Source organism: Octopus bimaculoides, chromosome 2 (genome assembly GCF_046866305.1).
Source record: "Octopus bimaculoides isolate indiv1 chromosome 2, ASM4686630v1, whole genome shotgun sequence".
NCBI lineage: Eukaryota > Metazoa > Mollusca > Cephalopoda > Octopoda > Octopodidae > Octopus > Octopus bimaculoides.
Window position 1 is genome coordinate 68,077,282 of NC_142929.1, and position 22,855 is coordinate 68,100,136.

The 22,855-nt window shown below is 36.9% G+C and overlaps 1 protein-coding gene across 1 annotated transcript in view; it reads right to left on the minus strand.

Annotated features, from left to right (window-relative positions):
- Positions 1–21,312, minus strand: part of LOC106884504 (mitochondrial import inner membrane translocase subunit TIM44) — a 33,442-nt gene extending 12,130 nt beyond the window's left edge. The window contains exons 1-8 of the mRNA XM_014935925.3: positions 21,251–21,312; positions 17,024–17,161; positions 13,973–14,197; positions 11,241–11,318; positions 7,723–7,803; positions 6,783–6,932; positions 4,184–4,253; positions 3,981–4,050 (exon numbers count right to left, since the gene is read on the minus strand). Coding sequence (XP_014791411.2) covers positions 3,981–4,050; positions 4,184–4,253; positions 6,783–6,932; positions 7,723–7,803; positions 11,241–11,318; positions 13,973–14,197; positions 17,024–17,161; positions 21,251–21,295 — 857 coding nt within the window. The 5' untranslated portion in view covers positions 21,296–21,312. The remainder of the gene's footprint in view (positions 1–3,980; positions 4,051–4,183; positions 4,254–6,782; positions 6,933–7,722; positions 7,804–11,240; positions 11,319–13,972; positions 14,198–17,023; positions 17,162–21,250) is intronic.
- Between the last annotated feature and the right edge of the window lie 1,543 nt (positions 21,313–22,855).

Sequence of the window (22,855 nt, forward strand, 5' to 3'; positions counted from 1 at the left end):
GAGAGAAAAGGAAGATGAAGAAACATCTATGATGTGAGGTAGAGGAAATGTAATTGTAAAGCTTTCATGTGATCAGCTGAAGGGAAAGAGAGGAGAGAGAAAAAGAGGATAAGGGGAAGAGAGAGAGAGAGAGAGAGAAAGATGAGAAAGAAAAAGAGGGAGAGAGAAGCATCCATGATGTAAGGCAGGGGGAACGTAATGTTTATTATTTGGTTAAAAAAGTTAGTTGAAGGTGGAGGAGGAGAGTTAAAAATATAATATTAGCAGAGGGGTGATGATCAGATGGTAAGGTTAAAGAAAGGCAGAGAGAGGAAAGAGAGGGTGGGGGGATGATGATGATGATGGTGGTGGTAGTTGTGATGGTAGTGTTGGTGGTGAGTGAATAGTGAAAAGTGTATCTTTCTTTAATTGTACTAAGTTTTTATATCACCTATCACTTAATGCATGCGCATAAGTGCAATTCCATGAAATATTCACACTTATTTATGCGGCAGATATATGCAATTTAACTAAAGGGTGTATCATATGTACAGGATATTTCTTTTTTTGTTTATGAGAAAAATGGAAAAATAAGAGCAAATATTTATTTTATGAATGTTGTGTATTCAGTCAATACAATTGTGCATGAAGTATATAAAGTGTATATATATAGTGCATTAAGTAATCATCGTATTCCAATTTCTTTCACTTTTCAATGAATAGCAGATGAGTGATTATCTTTCCATACAGACACAATGCAGGCTGTGCCTTCAATTTTTTTGGATAAAGTTTACAGAAATAACCCAATAGGTTTACCATTAATTCCATGAAATATTCACGGGTCCTGCTAGTCACGCAGTAAAAGAGAGACAGTGACAGACAGATGAGAGACAAAGAGAAGAAATCAAAGAAGCAAGTCATTTTTACCATGAACCACTCTTTGACAGAGTTTGTATTTCTCCATGATAGCATGGGTTAGATAAATCTATGTTATTGAAGTAATGTTTAATAGCTGAATGTCATTCTTTTCATTAACAATTGCCTGTTTTTCAAGTAAGAAATCTCTTATGCTGTGTCTTCAAAGGTACAAAGCTGATGACTGAATTGTTGTCAGAGGAAATGACGCCACACCTTTATAGCCCAGTGATTTTTGGAGAAGCACAAACGTCAATACACTCATACGCACACACATACATATTTAACAAGCTTGTTTCAAGTTTCCATCTACCACATCCACTCACAAGGATTCGGTCAACATGACACTTATGGTTTGTACAGTGGACTGAACTTACAATCATATAGATGGAAAGTGAACTTCTTAACCACACAGCCATGCCTGTACTTCTAAAACGTTATTCATTATATTATCATGAGTCAGAGAAAAGGAGTTGGAGAGAGCACTTGCCCTTGCTGTTCAAGGAGACCTTGGACAGTGGGATTCCTTGATTCTCCCTAAATGTCTTCCTGTATCAGGTAGACCACATCACTATCATCCATTTTTTCTCTCCTTTTCTTTTATCATCATCATCATCATCGTTTAACGTCCGCTTTCCATGCTAGCATGGGTTGGACGATTTGACTGAGGACTGGTGAAACCGGATGGCAACACCAGGCTCCAATCTAATTTGGCAGAGTTTCTACAGCTGGATGCCCTTCCTAACGCCAACCACTCAGAGAGTGTAGTGGGTGCTTTTACGTGTCACCCGCACGAAAACGGCCACGCTCGAAATGGTGTCTTTTATGTGCCACCCGCACAAGCCAGTCCAGGGGCATTGGCAACGATCTCGCTCGAAAATCCTACGGGAGCCAGTCAGGCGGTACTGGCAACAGCCACGCTCAAAATGGTGCATCTCATGTGCCACCCGCACAAGAACCAGTCCAGGGGCACTGGCAACGATCTTACTTGGCTTGCCGGGTCTTCTCACGCACAGCACATTTCCAAAGGTCTCGGTCAGTAGTCATCGCCTCGGTGAGGCCCAATGTACGAAGGTCTTGCCTCACCAGCTTTTCTCTCAAGATACTTACACTCTGACGGGTATTCACATTGACATTACACATCCAACGGAGCATACTGGCTTCATTCCTTGCGAGCTTACGTATGTCCTCAGCAGTTACAGCCCATGTTTCACTGCCATGTAGCATGGCTGTTCGTACGCATGCGTCATACAGTCTGCCTTTTACTCTGAGTGAGAGTCCCTTTGTCGCCAGCAGGGGTAAGAGCTCTCTAAACTTTGCCCAGGCTATTCTTATTCTAGCAGCTACACTTTCAGCGCACCCACCCCCACTACTAACTTGGTCGCCCAGATAGCGAAAGCTATCGACTACCTCTAGTTTTTCACCCTGGAATGAGATAGAAGTTGTTTCCTGTTTGTTTACAGTCTTTATTGCACCTGAACATCTGCCACAAACAAAAACTAACTTGCTAGTTAACCTGCCTTTAATGTTGCTGCACCTCTTATGTGTCCATAGCTTGCACCGGGTACATCTTATAAAGTTACTACTTACTCCTTTTCTACATACTGAGCAGGGCCATCTAGCTGAAGGGGTTTGTGTTTTATCTACCTTCCTACTTATTAGGATTTTGGTTTTAGCTAGGTTGACTCTAAGGCCCTTCAATTCTAGACCTTGCTTCCACACCTGAAACTTCTCCTCTAGTTCTGATAGTGACTCCGCAATTAGGGCAAGGTCATCAGCATAGAGGAGCTCCCAGGGGCAACCTGTCTTGAACTCCTCTGTGATTGCGTGGAGGACTATGATAAATAAGAGGGGGCTGAGGACGGAACCTTGGTGGACCCCTACCTCTACCCGGAATTCATTGCTGTACTCATTTCCAACCCTCACCTTACTGGCAGCATCTCTGTACATGGCTCGCACAGCTCTCACTAACCATTCTTCTATCCCAAGTTTCCTCATTGACCACCAGATAAGGGATCGGGGGACCCTGTCAAAGGCTTTCTCCATGTCAACGAAAGCCAGGTACAGAGGTTTATCCTTAGCTAGGTATTTCTCCTGCAACTGTCTCACTAGAAATAAGGCATCAGTAGTGCTTTTACCTGGCACAAACCCAAACTGCATCTCATCTAAATTGATTCGCTCCCTAATTAGTTGGGCTATGACCCTCTCTGTAACTTTCATAACCTGATCTAACAGCTTGATGCCTCTGTAATTATTTGTATCTAAAGCGTCACCTTTACTTTTGTAGCAGTTGACTATGATGCTGCTACACCAGTCATTGGGTATGACTCCTTCGTGTATCACTTGGTTCGTAATACGGGTGACTAGGCTATAGCCAACACTGCCAGATATTTTGAGCATCTCTGCAGTGATTCCTGATGGGCCGGGGGCTTTCCCGGTCTTCATACTCTTAATTGCTTTATCTACCCTGGTACTATCAACTCGGATAGCTGGTCCCTCTATTGGGTCGACATACGGCAGGCTTTTCCTTCTTTATTTGTATACTGTGTATATTTTCCTCATTTCATTTCATTATTATATATACACTCCGTGGAGGCGCAATGGCCCAGTGGTTAGGGCAGCAGACTCGCTGTTTCGATTCCCAGACCAGGTATTATGAGTGTTTATTGAGCAAAAACAACTAAAGCTCCACGAGGCTCCAGCAGCAGGTAGTGGTAAACCCTGCTGTACTCTTTCACCACAACTTTTTCTCATTCTTTCTTCCTGTTTCTGTTGTACCTGTATTTCGAAGGGCCAGCTTTGTCACACACTGTGTCATGCTGAATCTCTCCAAGAACTACATTAAAGGTACACATGTCTGTGGAATGCTCAGCCACTTACACGTTAATTTCACAAGCAGGCTGTTCCATTGATTGGATCAACTGGAACCCTCATCGTCGTAACCGATGGAGTACCACAATATGCACACTCCACTCACTTTATGTCTTTCTTTGTATTGTCTCTCTCTCACCCTTTGCCCTGGTAGCAAATAAAAAGAAATCATTTTATTATTATTAAATGTAAGGAAAAAAAAGAAAGAGACTTACTCATTGGCTTCCACTACTTTTTCATTTGGGTCTTTCTTTGAAGACTTTTCTGAACGTTTCCTCAATGTCACTTGAAACCAGAAAGAAAAAAAAGTATTTAAATTTCATGAGAAACAACGAAAATTTTGTTTTATATAGGTTTGAATGAGTCTATCTTTATCTTTAGAGAGTTTCATTTGTTTAGTGAAATTAGGAAATAATACCTGGTGCTCGATATGTCCTTGCTCGAGATAATGTTGTCTCCTCAATTTCTTTCTTGACAGCCTTAACTCCCTAAGGTAAAAAACCATGAGATTTTAGTGATTATTTGAAGACTACATATATTAGTAATGAAGGATAATACATCAAATATGTCTGTGAGAAATAAACATTCATATAAACAGAAGTTTGAGATATATGTATGAAAGGAATGACTGAAAATGAAAAGGTAGTCTTAACTGTGCAAAGAAATATCACAATAGTCCAACGTTTAAATATGTAAAGGTAATAGACCACTATTTGCTTTCGAATGCAGGTAGCAATAACAATAATACAAAAACTATGTATCTCTACACACTTTTTCAAGCTTTATCTAAGCTTCAAGAATAAATATGTCATCTTGACTCATGATATGGTAATGAAGGACTCCCCCTGATGAAGACGATATATGAGTGCTCAGCTTGTGCCGAATGACCTGCACAAATGATTTATTTATAGGAATCAAATGTATGTGCAGTACATTAGTTTACTCCCTCAATCAAATCAACATTACCTGGACAGGTGCACGGTGTGTCAGGTGTCAAAGTGATCACAGAGGAACACAGGATGAAGTGTTTTGCTCAAGAACACAATGAACCACCCAGCCTATGAATTGAAACTATGATCTCATGACTGTGAGTGCAACACCGTAACCACCGGGCTTTGCATCACCCTCACGACTAGGGAATGAAATGGCAATCATTAGAATTTGGGATAAAATATTTTGCACTTTTTGTTTCAACTCATGCAGTTTGAGTTTAAATCCCAATGAGGTGAACTTTACCTTTCATCCTTTCCAGATTTAATCAAGAGAAATGTGGATTGGTAGAACCGTGAGGTTGAACAAAATACCTCGTGGATCTATTTTGTCTCTTTGTATTCTGAGAATGTCTGTGATGACACTGGTACTAAGCTGTGTCGGCCCAAGTCAGTAGTCTTCCCTCTTGAATAAACATCAATGTTAATGGAGAAGGGAAACTTATATGTATGGGTAACTATTAATCTCCTTCAAAAAGTTTACCCAGACCTGCACCAGTGGCATATGGCCGTCGTTGTCATTGGGTGTGCTGTCATACTGACCATACTATGACTACTAACATTACTCATATTAGGCATACAAACTACACTTTTACACTTTTACTTGTTTCAGTCTTTTGACTGCGGCCATGCTGGAGCACCGCCTTTAGTCGAAGAAATCGACCCCAGGACTTATTCTTTGGAAGCCTAGTACTTATTCTATCGGTCTCTTTTGCCGAACCACTAAGTTACGGGGACATAAACACACCAGCATCGGTTGTCAAGCGATGTTGGGGGGACAAACACAGACATACAAACACACACACACACATACACATATATATACACATATACGACGGGCTTCTTTCAGTTTCCGTCTACCAAATCCACTCACAAGGCATTGGTCGGCCCGAGGCTATAGTAGAAGGCACTTGCCCAAGATGCCACGCAGTGGGACTGAACCCGGGACCATGTTGTTGGTAAGCAAGCTACTTTATTTCTATTCAAAATGCAGGATCCAAAATGTAAATAATGTAAACTTAATTCAATTGGGATACAGATATATGGCACTAAAGTAAACTGGATTAATAATACCCTATAAATTGTAAGCATTCTAAAATAAAGCATAATTTTCTTATGCACACACACTGAAAAATAAGAACCATATAATTTTACTTGCTTAAATTACTTATATGTAAGTTCTATTCTTCTTCTTTGAGATGTAATTTAAAATAAATATGTGACTGCGCTGTCAAAGCTGTTGCACACCTTTTGTCATTAATTTTTTGCCATTCTCCCATTCTTATATGCCTGGCACTATATTATGATACAATGCGCTGTGAGATGTGCAGTAGTATTTCAGGACACCTGCCACCAAATTTTAAGCAGGGGTATAACAAAAGTTTTCAGTTACTCTTACTCTCTTTTACTTGTTTCAGTCATTTGACTGCGGCCATGCTGGAGCACCACCTTTAGTCGAGCAAATCGACCCCAGGACTTATTCCTTGTAAGCCTATTCTATCAGTCTCTTTTGCCGAACTGCTAAGTTACGGGGACGTAAACACACCAGCATCGGTTGTCAAGCGACGTTGGGGTTGGGGAGGGGGGGAACACAGACACACAAATATATATATATATATACATATATACGACAGGCTTCTTTCAGTTTCCGTCTACCAAATCCACTCACAAGGCTTTAGTCGGCCTGAGGCTATAATAGAAGACACTTGCCCAAGGTGCCACGCAGTGGGACTGAACCCGGAACCATGTGGTTGGTAAGCAAGCTAGTTATGATCTGTGATTAAATTAATGAGTAAGGTTTATATTTATAATGAATTTGCCATTTTCAATGGGTGTGCAGAGCACACCTAGCACACCTGGAATATATGCCCCAGACCCGCACATGTTTAAATATATGGTTACTACCATCCTAATGGAAGCCCTTTGGCTTTTAAATGTAACACTAAAAAATAATTTTTAGCTATATAGCAACATACACATCAGACAAAGAAAATTTAACAGAGAGAGGATAAAGAAAAAGAAACATACTTCTGAAATATTCTTGAAGGTCGAAGTTTGACCAATACTTTCTCGGCCTTTAGAAAAAGTTTCAGCCGCTTTCTCGGCAGATTTACCAATTTCTTCTGTAAACTCTTTTCCTTTTTTAGCAAACTCAGTTTTCTGAACTTCCTCTATAGTCTAAAGACAGAGCAGAAAAGACAGAACATATATTTGAAAGAGAATGTATATTGCAAAAGTAAAGATGCAGAAACCAACAAGTCAATAATAAGTTCTTAGAGAGTTCAAGAATCCAACAAACCTAGACCATACTTCAAGTAGAATTCCTGGTTGAAACCATTTCTTTATTCATAATGCTAAGAGAAAGGTAAAGATATTATAACGTTCCACTCCACCCTTTGATTAAAATATAAGGCTCAACGCTAGACAAAAAGAAACCCATATTTAAACATGAGAGACTGCATCATCCCATTCTCATCACTCTGCCAACTCTTCCTTCTCTGGCTCCTATGTGTGAAAGACTGCATCAAACCAGCTGCACCCAATATACTTCACCTCATCCTTTCAGTACTTCATCCATTTCTCCCCTCCCCCACCTGCTCACTCCAATCCTACTCTTGTCCTTCTCATCACCCATTTTGATCTGCTACTGCTTCCCTCATTGATTACATTCCCTGAGTAAAAAGTACACTCTTAGATCACAGAATACTCTCTATACTTACAGTGCATAAGCTCCCTTCCCTGAATGCAGATGCCATTTATACATAAAGCTATAGATGACAGCATGAAAATAACGGATTAAAAATACCTTTGGATAGAGAAAGTCAAAAGCTACCCATGGATCTTATTGTACCAAAGCAAAACAGTTCTTTAAATTTCTCTACCCATTTTAGATACTTTATTCTTACTGGCAAGAAATATAAAAACCATCCACAAAAATATTTTTTTAAATAAACAAAAATGACTTTACCTCAGATAGTTTGTCTTTGACATCTTCCAGTCTTTTCTTGAGAGCAGCTGAACTTTTTAGAGTTTCAGCTTCAATATTCTCCTGAAATAAAATTACCAATTATTAAAAAAGGTGTTCAATATTAATGAGTCACTATTTAGCTGAGTTTATGTATCTAGCAAATGCAGAGTAAATGGTTTGAAACCTGCAATAAGTGCTGTTCTCTATCCACAGCTAAAACATTTAATTCTTATTAGCTTAATTCATCTAGTGATGAATAAGTACCATGAGTACCTGCATACCAACTATAGCTGAAAGAAAACTATAGATACTTCATTATAATTATAAAAATATATTTTATTATATACATATATTACATGTCATCATCATCATTTGTCTGCTGTCAATGCTGGCATGCATTGGACGGTTTGACTGGGCTGGCATGTTGGAAGGCTGCACCAGGTTCCAGTCTGATTTGGCATGGTTTTCTACAGCTGGATGCCCTTCCTAACGCCAACCACTCTGAGGGTGTAATGGGTGCTTTTACGTGCAACCAGCATGGGTGCCATTTGCATGACACCAATATCTGCCACAACTGTGATTTTGCTTGACTTGATGGGTCTTCTCAACCATGACATAATACCACAGGTCTTAGTCATTGCCTCTGTGAAGCCCAACTCTTGAAAGGAATTTGGCCATTTTGCCTCCAACAGGCCCAATGCTCGAAAGGAACTCAGCCACTTTGCCTCCGTGAGGCCCAAAGTTTGAAGATCATACTTCACCACCTCGTCCCATGTCTTCCTTGTCTACCTCTACCACAGGTTCCCTTCACAGAGATTGGCACTTCTTTACACAACCGTCTTTGTCCATATGCATTACATGACCATACCAGTGCAGTTGTCTCTCTCTTGCACACCACATCTGATGCCTCTTATGCCCAACTTTTCTCTCAAGATGCTTACACTCTGCCATACATGCATACTGACATTGCACATCCAGTGAAGCATATATAAATACATGCATACATACAAACACATATATATATATATATATATACACACACAAAATATACTTAACCCTTTAGCATTCAGATTTCTTTGTCAAATGTAATACTTATTTATTCACATTGCTTTGAATTAATTACACATGATCTTCTAGCTTCAAAATTTCAACTAAGTGTTTGTATATTTTTAGAATAACATTGTAAGGTAGGCATGAAAGTTTGGATCTGGTCAGTTTTAAAATAAAACAGGTAGAATATTTGATCCAGATATGGCTAAAGGGTTAACTATGATCATAATATATCTATAAAATATACTTAATTATAATTATAAAAGCTATAATTAACAAGCAATGCTAAATTTAAAGCAATAGTAAACTATTATATAGACTAAATTTTTGTTAATACTTCAATATCCCAATAGGACATAGATGTGATCATCATCATAATTACAATCTGACAATCAACAAGAGGGAATTGTAATAAAAGCCGACAGAGATCTGTAATTGAAGACTGTTTATGTTAACAGCCACTGATTCTGCAAGATCTGATATGACTGATATTAATGAATAAGTAGTAAACAAATTTTAATATGGTCACAAGTTGTCATAAATCCCTGGGTGACAATCCAAAAGTTTCTTTAATTTCCTCCATGCTACAGCATTGCTAGCAGTCTATAGGATAAATTATTTATTCATAAGAGCAACACAACTTTAGGATTCCAAATTATAATGATTTAATAACCAATAGAAAAAAAAAACAGGAAAAACCATTTGAATGAAATAAACATACACACACTGAATATGGTAGTGGATAATGGTGGTTCTCCATCATTCAACAATGAAGATTCAGGTGTTCAGTCAAGTGATTTATCTGCTCCTGAATTAAAAAGTAAGTGGCTGAGAATTCCACATATACATGTGATCTGAATACAATTTCCAAGCACAATCAAAGTGACACTGTGTGTGACAAGACTGTTCCCTTCAATTACAACGACAATCCACCTGGTGGACTTCTGTGCAGTTTGCCATAATCCAGTTTCACCCACAAGGTGGGGTCAACGCAATACTAAAGTAACATTTGCACAGATGTCACACAATGGGATCAAACCTGGAACTTCTTGGTTGCAAAGCAAACTCTCTAATCATTCAGCCATATTGCATCTACACACAAAATGTAACATACTGCAAAAAGCAAATTAAAATATATGATTATTCATTACACTGTTTAACAAATTTTTTCTTTTTCTGTTGTCTTTCATCAGTAAGTATTATTTCTTATTTGCTTCTACCTAGAAATCAAAGGAAATGACTACTATTCCCTTCAAACTTTGCTTTTGTGACCTCGACATCAATATTTTGAAACTGACCTATTTTCCATTACGTTTCAGACAGATTTACTGCTGTATTGCTGAAGCAGAAATATCATTATAGCAAATATTCTGCTTAATACCACAGATGTGCTTGTCAGTTGCTTGACCTTAACCACTTGAGCATGTCTCTCCAGTGGCTGACAATATATACATCTTTGTTCATGGGCAGGAGTAGTGGGGGAGCATCAAAACCATGTATCGAGAGTGAGTCTTTGGGGTTTGAATAAATGTAACAAAAACAATGTTTGAAGGAAATATCAGCCATTTTTCATACTTTCTAGGAGTAAGCAAATAGGAAATAACAGTTGCTACCCAAGACAAAAATCGTGTTAGTGTTATTAGCCTCTGTAAAATGATCATGGGTATCTTTAGAAATTTAACTGCAGCAAATGTAGACAAATACTGCGTTAATAATTCTCCAACCCTAAGGTATCCACCCTCCCACTCACTTCTATTCACCTTGAACCTTGAGGAGCCACCTGGACACCTCATCTACACAATTCATCTCCTTGCAGTTCCTACTGATCATTCTCTCCTCTTCTTATTGTGATGAGAGTTACGATGTCTTCTTGCAAGAGATAGATTGGTCTGAGTAAAGTATGAATAGTAACAATCTGAGTGAGTTCAGAGTTTGGAGTGAGTGTTAGTCTGCAGTGAAGTCGGAAGGTATTGATTGGTTAATTCATAAGGAATATTGTTGGTTCATAAAGAGATTTGTTAGTTCGTTACATTGTTTTTACTGTTGTCTGGTTATCTTATCTATTGTGAGTAGCCATGCAGCTCTTCTACAAGGACAAATTCTACCACCTATTCTCATACATTAACCCCTCAACCCCAAACTTTTCCCCCACCTCTCTTGGGGTTCATAGTCTTGCAAGTTGTGTGGCTCAACAGTGCTGGTGGCACAGAAAAAGCACCCAGTACACCGTAAGGAGGTTGGAGTTATGAAGGGCATCCAGCTGTAGAAACTATGTCAAAGCAGACATTGGAGCAAAATATAGTCCTTGGGCCTACTGGATCCTGTCGAACCCTCCAACCCATGGCAGCATGGAACAATGGATGATGATGATGATGATGATAAATCCCAAGGTTACAAAAACAAGAATCTAGTGTTTACAATAATGCAGTATAAAACTGAGAACTGATTAAAGAAAGAAATATACTTACAAACTTCTGTCTGGCTTTTTGAATAGCATCTGACTGTTCTAATTTATTTCTCTCTTCTCGGAATTTTTTCAAGCTTTCCTAATCAAAATTTTAAATTAAAATATTTAAGAATCTGTAAAAAGAAAACACAATAATACAAACTATAATAAAGATTTCTCAAATGGGCACAATTTTTTTCAAGAGGGAGATGTTATTCCCTCTCAGTACCTGACAAGTGCTGATGTCATCAATCTTGGCACAATGGAAGGTTAACCCATAAACTGCGATAGGCCACCTCAGTGGCCAACGCGACAGTGCGATAGGCCACCTCAGTGGCCAACGCGACAGTGCGATAGGCCACCTCAGTGGCCAACACGACAGTGCGACAGGCCACGTTCGTGGCCATGGAAGTAGGGCATGATCTGACCTAATTTTGATGACATATAATGTATGCACACGCTACCCTTTCACCCCAGAAACAGTGTAGTCAATCACAGAAAGTGTTAAGAAACACTGAGTATTTTTTTTTGAGTGATAGATCGATGTTGACCTTTACCCAAAATAGGCTCAGCACTTCGTATTACATACAGCAAAATCCCAGCAGTTTATGGGTTAAAGTTGACTTTCTGGAATTATACTGTAAGACAATTTGCTTCACTGAATTATTCTAATGATAAATACAACACTTTCTTCTGCTTAGATACAAGAGCAGATTTTCTGCAGAAATGGTTAATTTACTTCCATAGCATATTATTGGCATTAAAGATTAGAAGAATGAATTTTAAAAATGCAAAGTTCATTCCATTTAATTTGAACAAAAAGTAGTGAGGAATTAGTCAGTTTTCTGTTTTATACTTCATTGGAAACAAAATATCAAATATTGTTTATAATTACTGAAGTCTGAAATCTGACATTGTTGATGCAATAAAACATTGTCAAGACATTCCTAATATTTAGAACTAAGGGGATACATCATTGAATAAATTTGAAAAAGTCTTTGTCTCTAGTGACACAATCTTCTCAGTCAATATGTAACAAGCCAACATTCTAAGGAAATTACACTGCATTACAACAGTTAAGCTTCTACTTAAGAACCAGAAAATATTTCAGCCTTGAAAAGTTCTTGATTTGATACACAAGTGACCTTCACTAATGCATTAGTCACATATTTGAGAAAGTGCTAATGCTACACACAAACATTCTTGACTCCGCATCCAGCAGAGCAGATAGGTAAATTGTTACTCACCACAAGATTACAACTCCTAACCCACCAACATTTTGTATCACTCTATCTGCTATCTTTTTTTCTACCAAAGCTATAAAATTTTTTGATACTTTCAACTAGGTTTCCATGTTTTAACCTCTTATATCCAACAGATACATTCAACCTCATTGCTCATTTTTTTCTCCACAGTTCTCAAACTAAACATTTCACAGAACTGTAGCACTATGGAATTCCCTCTCTGCTTACATTTCCTCTACAGATATCTCAACAAGGAGAAGTTCAAGCTGAACACATACAATATCAGTTTATTTGTTTGAAAGAGTGGACAACTGATATGGGCACTGTTCCTGTTCTTCAGACTAAACCAAGATTTCATTGGCACATTTTAGGGGAGGGCTACAGTTGATTGTAAAGGAACATACCCTAGTCATTAGAATATTGGGCTTACAGTCATTAGATTGTGAGTTCAATACATGGACCAAGTTGCATCTTGTGTCTTTAGGCAAGGCCTTTCATTTCACATTGTTCTAGTCCACTCAGCTGAAAGGGAGTGTTGCTGGATATTAATCTAGAGTGGGGCCACTGTCCTGCTGAGGGAGTAGTTTTGTACTCTAAGTTGTTTACACACCTTGAAAAAACAGATAAGCTCCAGCTTCATGAGCCTGTAAGTTTGAGGCAGACTGTTAGAGTTAACTGGACTGACCCTAGTACTGTTACTTATTTCACAAACCCATGAAGGTGAAAACCACCTTGGCAGTACTTGAACTCAGAGCAATACTGCAAGATATTTCTCCTAATTCTAATATTTCTGCCACACCATTATTTCCCTGATTTAATAACTGTTTCTAATGGAAGTAAAGACCTAAAATTTGCTGGGAAGGGTTTACTCAATTACATCCACCCCAGTACCTTACTGGTACTTTATTTCATTGATTCCAGAGGGATGAAAGGCAAAGTCAATCTCAGAACATAAAAGAGTTAGAAGAAATATAACAAGCCATTTTGTTGGATGCTCTAACAATGCACACAATCCACTATAATAATGGCTTCAAATTTTGACACAAGGCTAGCAATTTTAAGGGGATGGAGTAAGTCAACCCTAGTGTTTAACTGGTGTTTACTTTATCAACCCCTGAGAAGATGAAAAGCAGGGTCATCCTCAACAGAACCCAAAACATAACGAGTTCAAAGAAATGTTGCTAAGAATTTTTTCTAACACTCGAACAATTCTGCCAGTTTGCTGCTTTAATCCACCATGAAAAAAGGTATGGTTAAATACAGAACAAAACTAGTGTGTCTATCTCCTTGAAAGATTTTTAAAACTGAAGTGGGACATGCATAGTTTATATCTGGTCATATTTCTTCAATATACTTTTTAATAAGTTTGTAATAAAAATAATAATTTGCATCTAATATATTTTAACTAAATGGGCATCTTTTTTAATAGATTGAATGATAAAATATCATTATAACTTTTAATATAAATAACTTTATTTTTAATTAAAAACAAAACGTCTAGGTAACCAACCTTCATCTCTTTGTTCTGAGTCATTTCTTGTTTGATGTTATTAATAAAGTCTGTGAAAAAGTTCTTTCTTTGAGACATGAACCGAAGTTGAGAATGCACAGGAAAGGAACTAACATTATTCAAAAGATAAGTTTTACTTCCGTAGGCATTAGACAAGAAAGGAGACAGCGTTTTGCTTTCTAGACTGTGATATCTGTGCGTATGAGATATATGATAGTGGGAGATCTGAAATGATAAAACAGTGGGGGAAAATGCAAGGAAGCATGTTACACAGATCATAAATACAACAGAACAACAAAATTGAATATATGTAGAGTTATCACATCGCTCTTTTGATACCAACTTTTGATATCCAGACTATGAAATAAACACTGTTTAAAGTTATTTAAATTAAAACTTTCTAAAGAAATTTCATGTTTAAATCCAAACACCAGGTTAATTAATAACTTATTTTATTAAATTCTTCATTATTTTCAAAATTAATTGAAACAAAGGTATTGTATTTCAACAAAAGGGTTAGAGAAATGCTTGACCTATTTCCTATTGTTATCGTTTAGCCCAAGGTTGATCCTGATTGAGCAGATCTATGGTTAAAAATATACCGGTAATACCTTACCCAACTATATTTCTCAGGCATAATGTATCTAACATAACATTATACAGACTGTCCTCATTTAACGACCTACCTATTTAATGACCACTTGGAGCTACGACGAACTTTACGAACCGTCATTACATATTTTACAAAATAGAATTTGAGGCGATTTTCCAAGGTGGAAAGGCAGACAACTGAACTTTTCCGATGTTATCGAGAAATTTATGATGAAAAAAAGAAGATAACAGAGCAAACAACACTGACGAGATTTTTCATGCATTTTGATGTCAAGAATGAGTTGCTTTTGTAATCTTTATCCAAAGTAAAACAAAGTTATTATGTTTGAGTTTCCTTTAAACCTTTTCACCTTTTCTATTAATCCTGAGAAAAGTTTATTAGGCGTTTTATGTAGTGGGCCTGGAATCACAAACATACTTACGATGTCTGAGCTACAATAACACAGCATCCATATCCTAACTTTTAAGGTTTTCCTTGTGATAATCTTACTGTTATTTATTCATTTTTCAACAATTTATGTTAGTGATTCTTGGCCCTGTACTGCATATACTTTATACAGTACAGTATTCTGTTTTTATATGTATGTACAGTACACTATACCTATAAAAGAAAAATACGTACCCTATGAATATTCGTTTAACGACGGGGCTGTTGGAACGTAACTCGGTCGTTAAATGAGGACAGTCAATACAATGTAATCTTCGATATCATTTTTAAAGATGAGAGATTATGACTTAAGGGAAAATTGACTATTATTTCTGCAAGGCTAAGAGACTATGTAGCAGCTCTCTGCTTGTCTAAGAATGTGCTTTCTGTTTTATAGATGGGTAGGTAACTAGGAAGAATATTTACAAAGCTTTACCGATGTTAATAATTATAATTGGGCTAGTTACCTCACATTGTTGTCTAACATGTTTATCAGAAAGCTGTGTAGGTTAAGTGGAAAGATGAGCTATATTTCATACTTAAAGGTGGAGTGTTAGGATGTGTTGTGATGAGAATGAATCTGGAATTTTTGAGAAGAAAGATGCCAAAGCAGTATTTTAAGGTTCTGTTCTTATATTTTGCTCAAAAAACTACACTGTCATAGTTGAAACTTTACTAGAACATTATTATTGTAGATTTTGTTGTTGTTGTGCATGAATGAGGCACAAACTGCTGTTTGCAAGGCTGACAAAATGCACTTCAGCCCTACTTCAGTGAATAATGGTAAGTAGGAAAGACTTTGAGCTATTACAACAAAAATAATACCATTCATCTAGTAGCATGGGAAAATTAATGTAAAATGAAATTTTTTAAAAGATTACATCATTTCAGATATGCATTTCACTCTTACTCATGATCAGGAATGAAGGTAAATAGGAAAGATTTCCCGCTATTAAAAAAGATAAAAATCCATTTATGCTATATTAAAATACAATTAAAAAAAGAAATTACATCATTTCAGATATGTACATATATTGGTTTCATATTTTGGTACAAGGCCAGCAATTTCAGGGGAAGGACTAAGTCAATTACATCAACCTTAGTGTTCAACTGGTACTTATTTTATCGACCCTGAAAGGATGAAATGTAAAGTTGACCCTGGTGGAGTTTGAACTCAGAACATAAAGACAAATGCAATGCTGCTAAGCATTTTGCCCGGCGTACTAACAGTTCTGCCAGTTTGCCACCTTAATATGTACATATATTGACATTCATTTTACTATACATTCAAAGATGAAATGGCTATCACATACTTCAATATTTATGTTACAAGAATGATAGCTTCTTTCAAAACAGAATGCCTTTATTTAACACCACACAATTATATGGTAATGGTGTTAAAATCTCTATGTTCTCAATCTCCAAAGAACACACATCAGAAACATTGGATTTTTCTTTCCTCGTGGCAAATTAACTCTTCTACAATATTCAATGCCCTTATCATTGCTAACCTCTCAATAATGGAATGACGGGTATCTATGGTTAGTTGGTAGACTGAAATAACATTTGTTACCAAATGTCGCACTAAAATATGCGAAGCTATGCTTTGCTTCTAAAGCAAGATCTGTCTAGAGTCCAAGACCTCCAGTGAGAGGTGTTGATGCATCTGCACATGTATTTGCAGGCATAGGCAAGAGTTTTAGAGAAAGGCTGCAGTTGATTTTATATGCTAGCAATGATCCTTCTATGCATGTGCACAGAAGTTTGCATCGTGTGCAAATTTAGCTTTTTTGCAAAGCATGTGCAGATTCTTGTGAGTGACAGGCAGTACATTTCATCAGATAACTGAATGAAGATTTAATTACAGAAGTATACTTTAGTAATAAGCATATATACAGATTAACAAGAAGAATGAGCAAAAGAAATGATGAAAAGGAAGATACCTGGGAAGAGAGAATAAAAGAGTAAGAATAGGGGAAAGAAGAGAGGAATACCAAGAAAGTAAAACATACCTGTGATGTAGAAGAAGAAAATTCAGGAGAGAGAGATGTAGAAACATGTTCAGTTGGCCGGCCATCAGACTGATTGAGTTGAGTTGTAATGCACACATGTCTGCAAGCCAGCTGCCGTGATGTATGCAAGTGTAATTTCTGGAATTTAAGAATTAGGAAGGTATAAATATATCAATCAAAAAGAATACGTCATCTCTAAAATAACAAATAAATAATTCATACTTCGTTTTGTATTTGGTTTGCAAGATTCTTTATGTGAATTCATGTGTTGAAACAAACTTTGTTGTGTCTTGGGGGAGTCATTAGACCAAAAACAAAAATGATTGACTGTTTAATCAATAAGTTAAACAAATGATCAATTAGTTAGTTGGACAGATATCTAAGCAATTGACTAATAATAAAGGAGTGAAACTGAACCAGTATGTGAGTTATTAATTTTGGATAATGACTCTTCTAAGACAACAAAATAATCCATAACTAATCATATTTATGCAAAATTACTTATAATTTTTAAGTGTCACTATAAAGAATATATAAATGTAGTATCAATTCCATGAAAGTCTAAAACATGGAAATATATCTTCAATCTTTCACCATATTTTATAACCAACATTTCTGATGATGCTCATTTCTTTTAATAAAAAGCTCAGTATATCTGCATGGATAAGAAGTCTGCTTCTCAAACACATGGCTTCAGGTTCAGTCCTACAGAACAGTACTTATAGCTCCAGTCCAACCCAATAACTTGTGAGAAAATTTGGTAGAAGGAAACTAAAAAAAAAAACTCATCATATACGGTACATATACATATATTGTGGAGTGGGGGTAGACCCAGGACGATGTGGGTCAAAGTGGTGAGAGAGGATCTACAAATGTTGAGACTCACAAAAGAGATGACAGGGACCAAGATTCCTGGCAGTTTGGTGTGCTTGAAAAGACACATATCAAGCTAAATAAAAGCATGGCTGTCTTTGCATGCAGGCTCGTCCCTTGCAATCCTTTCCAGCTGAGCATCCCTAATCTTGTGGGCTCATAAGTGCTGGTGCCACATAAAAAGCACTCATACCAGTGCTGCATAAAAGCACCCAATACACTCTGTAAAGTGGTTGGCATTGGGAAGGGTATCCTGCCACAGAAACCATACCAAAACAGACATGGAGCCTGAACAGCCCTTCAGCTGGTCAGCTTCTGTCAAACCATCCAACCCATGCCAGCATGAAAAATGGACATATGATGATAATGATGATGATATACATGTACCTCTAGTGAAAACCCAGTAAGGTTTGAAAATTGACTAAGGCTGTTCATCATAGTTTCAATCTACAAAGAAATAGTTAAATTTATCATTTTTGTGTTGCTACTAAGTAGGGTTACATATATAATATCATATCTTGATAGTGTGTGGCCTGAGACTCTCACTGACAGGCCACTGATATTAAATAAAAAGTTAAATACTTGTCGTATACTAATTAGTGGCCCTAGTTTTCTGTAGCTACTGGAATTGTTGAGCATATAAACGGATTGACTATTTATTTTCACTGGAACTGATAAGAACCCAATAAAGTTCAAAAATTGATTAAGATTGCTCAGTTGTTTTAATCTGAAGAGAAATAGTTTAAATTGCCATTTTTATTCTAGTAGAAATTGGGACAATTTGTTGAGAGGAAATGTTAACAAACATCACTAGCCTAGCTACAAATGGCGATGCCACTGTTTGTAATGTACATTGTAAATATCCACACAGATACACACATATATATGTATGTGTGTACATCTGCATGTATGTGCATGTGTATCTTTGCAAATATTTACAATCTACATTATAAACAGTGGCATTGCCATTTGTAGCTGGCTTGTGATGTTTGTGAACATTTCCTGTCAACAAATTGTCCACTTGCCCTGTGCTTTCAGATTCCAGTGGAATAAAAATTCCCTTAATTGAAAAACAAATATGGTTGGTGACAGAAAGAGTCTCTGGCCATAAAAATACTACAACAAAATCCCACCAATATAACCCATGCTACCATGGGAAAATATACATTAAACAAATGAAGAAACACCTAAAGCATAACAGGCAAATAGATGCAAAAACTAAATCTCTCCATAATAAAAACGGTGCCTTCCACAACATTGATTTAGCGATTAGTGACTTCAGTTTGTAAAATTTCTTCTCACAGTCAAATATGCTCCAAACAATAAGTTTAATTTTCACTCCTACAGATTTACACTTTGTAAATACTATTCACATTATGGAATGCATCTCTTTGGATGTAGCGGGACCAAAACAGTCAATGTCTTGAAACAAGCATCTCTTAGCAGCAGCTGATGAATAGCCAGGTTTCCTGGTACTGATATCAGTTTTTAAACCTTTAAACTTTCTTTTTTTCTAACTGGAACCCCCAATGATGACCACAGTGATAAAAGAACTTGACTCATGTCTGAATGCAAAATATTTTATGAAAAGAACCACACAAATCAAAACCAAACCTTGCAACCCTAGAGGAAATGGTCAATGCAAAAAAATCATTTACACAATAGGGAAATGGCTACTTTTAATTTCAAAATCACAGTGTTTTTCGTAATTTTGTTGGAAAGATGTTCTTTTTGGTGTACTTCATTTAATTTACTACCAGCTGAGAGCTCTCAGCTATTACCCAAGGGAACTCACATTTTAGGTATGGTTTTCCAGTTAGCATCTCTCTACATTCAGGACTAATTTCCCCATGCAAAAGTTACTCCACACTAGAGAAAGCTTAATTGAATAAAATGAGAATTTTACCTAGATTCATAAAAATAATGGAGTATTAAGACACTGTTACATTTCCTAATGTGTCAGTGCCAACTCAATTCCAGATCTCAAAAACACTTTGACTTGTCATTGTTAAAAATTCCATGACTACTATTTCTTATGGGAGAAAAAGAATATCTGACTAGCAGCTATGCTGAGATTATTCCACAGAGATCAGCCATATCTTTCACTCTTATTGGTGCACTTCATCACTCAAAAAGATTTATCAAAGCACCTGAAAAACTTAATTTGTGACTTTTCAGGTCTCTTGTTATTTTTCTCAAGATTATCTCCATTTGTTTCCCAACAAGTGTCAACTATGGCATCGTTGAAGGGCTCGAATTTTCCTCTGTGGTATCTATTTTATATCCAAGTAGAACGAGCTGTAAACAAATATTTCACCATAGTCACAGTACAGTACCCACGAAGTTAACGTGAGCCGGTTAAATAAGGTCGTTCGACACCAAATAAACGAGCGTTATATTTGCGTGTTCCGTAACGTTAAAACGTTCTTTTGATCTAATACTACACCCTAATCAAGAACTCTCTTCTTGTTCATATGTTTACATATTAAGTAGCATCAATCAGAAGTTCAACTTGAACATAAATTGTATGACCCTCATCAGTGTGTGTGGGGAGGGACTTATAGAAGCAATAAAGAGACCCTGCCCAACTGAAAGTTTTCAAAATTCCCACCCATGTGTTCAATCGGGTTCTCCTTAATAGAGCAAACAGTTTATAATTGCTAAATAAAAAAAAACACCTGGAATAATAAGTGGTGATTGCACAAAGGATTCGAACAAAGAATATCAGAATTCTAACAGATGAGATCGTATCGGAATCCTGACAATATTAACAATAAAAATAAATAAATAAATAAAACAAAAGTAACAAGCTCACAGAAAGTTTGACCTTCAGAGACCAACAACGTGCCATTTTCTAAATTTTCTTTGAGCAGAACAAGAAAAATCAACAGAAAGAAAAAGGTAGTAGCAGAATATTTTCAAGTAACTCTCAATTTTCTAAAATTAATTAAAAAAATGAAAGAAAATTTCATGTAAGCATATAAACGTTGGTGAAGCACACACGATCCTAAGTTAACCAGGCTTTCCTTTATGCAGTATCAGGCCACATTGAGGTAGACAGTTGTAAGTTAATTGGCACATTGAGACTGATTAATAAAGGAAATCTCTAAAACTTAAAAAAAAAGCAAGTCGTCCGATACAGAAATATAAAGGTCATCTTGTATGGAAAACAAACAGAAGGCGGCGCTGAATATTGACGGTAGTACATGCGATTCGAAGATGTTCTCTGACAGACAGAAGAATACGAGTATAAAAAATTTGTTTTTTTTTTCATAAAACACGAACACACATATCAAGTTAAAGTCATACGAAATACATTTATTTTGTCAAAAAACGAAAATAAAGATAACATACCCTAAGTTTATTCAGCTTGGCCGACTTTGCCAGTGAAGAAGCCATTTTAGCCCGGCTCGATTAATGATAACACTGTTGCTTTTACGTCACTTCCGCAATGCTAGACAAGTACCATCCACGTGTTTCCAGCAGAACAACCTGTCTTATGTAACTTTCGCTGGATTTAACTATCTTTATGCTTTCTATTTGTTAACATGCAATACCTGTCCTTTATTGTGTCAGACTTGAAATGTATATACTGGTGCATTAGTCGAGAATTTTCGAAAAGTGCGTAGGAGGCGGATGTTGCAAATTATTCTTCCAGTTAAAGACACACAAGCATTACGGCGGATAGCTGTCTGCTAGTTTAGAGTATTTCGAACTGTTTTCTCTCCGATATTGTCGGCAGAATCTTTAGCGCATCAAACAAAATGTTTAGCGGTATCTCTTCCGGTTGTTTATGTCCAGAGTTCAGATCTCACCGAGGTTGACTTTTCTTTTCACCTTCTTGGCTCAGTAAAATAAAGTACTATTAAAGTACTGAAGTTGATGTAATTGACTGGCCCCATCCCCTAAAATTGTAAAGATTGAGAAAAAAAAATGGCACTGTCATGGTATTAGCTGTCAGAAGTGAAAGTAGAAAAATCTGACAAGGAACGTTACTGCTGGTTTGAGTTGATTCTTTGGCTACTGACAGCTAATACCATGACTGGCCGGAGCGAGCTATCTGTCTGTCTGTCTCTATCTCTCTCTCTATCTATCTATCACTCGAAAGTTATTGGAACAAATTTGACACCTATATCCATGCGTTTGAAAACACACAGAGTATAAGGGTACTACTAAAGCAGAGTGGTCCCCAATGCGCAGTCACGCGTCCGCGCTAGCTAGTCGTGAGTGGTCGATCCTATTATTTTTAAACTTCAAACTTCATTTGTTTTCTATTTTGATAAATTCTCTCTGTTGAAAATTATATTTTTATATTTTAAATAATTTGCAATTTCAGAAAATATATTTTTATATTAAATTTGCGTTTTCTAATTTGATAAATTCTACGGACACAAACAGAGGTGAACGAGTGATAGATAGATAGATAAATAGATAGAGAGAGAGAGAGATAGTGAGATAGACAGACAGATAGATAGCTCCGGCTAGTCAGTAGCCAAGGAATCAACTCAAACCAGCAGTAACGTTCCTTGTCAGTTCTACTTTCAATTCTGACAGCTAATACCATGACAATGCCAAAAAATTTTTTTTAATGGCGAGCTAGCAGAATCGTTAGCACTCCCGGAAAAAATATATAGTCGAGATCGACCTTGCTTTTCATCATTTCGAGGTCGATAAAGTAGGTAACAGTTGAGCAACAGGGTCCTTGTAATTGACTAACCCCTCCCCTCAAAAACTGCTTGTCGTGTGCCAAACAGAATCGTTAGCACGCCTAGTCCTTACGTTCTGAGTTCAAATTCTGTCATGGCTGACCTTACCTTTCAGCCTTTCGGGGTGGATAAAATAAGTCAAGCACTGGGGTTGATGTGATCGACTTATACCCTATTCCAAAATTTCAGACCTTGTGGTTATAGTAGAAAGGATCATCATCGTCGTCGTCATCATCGTCTTCATCATCACCAT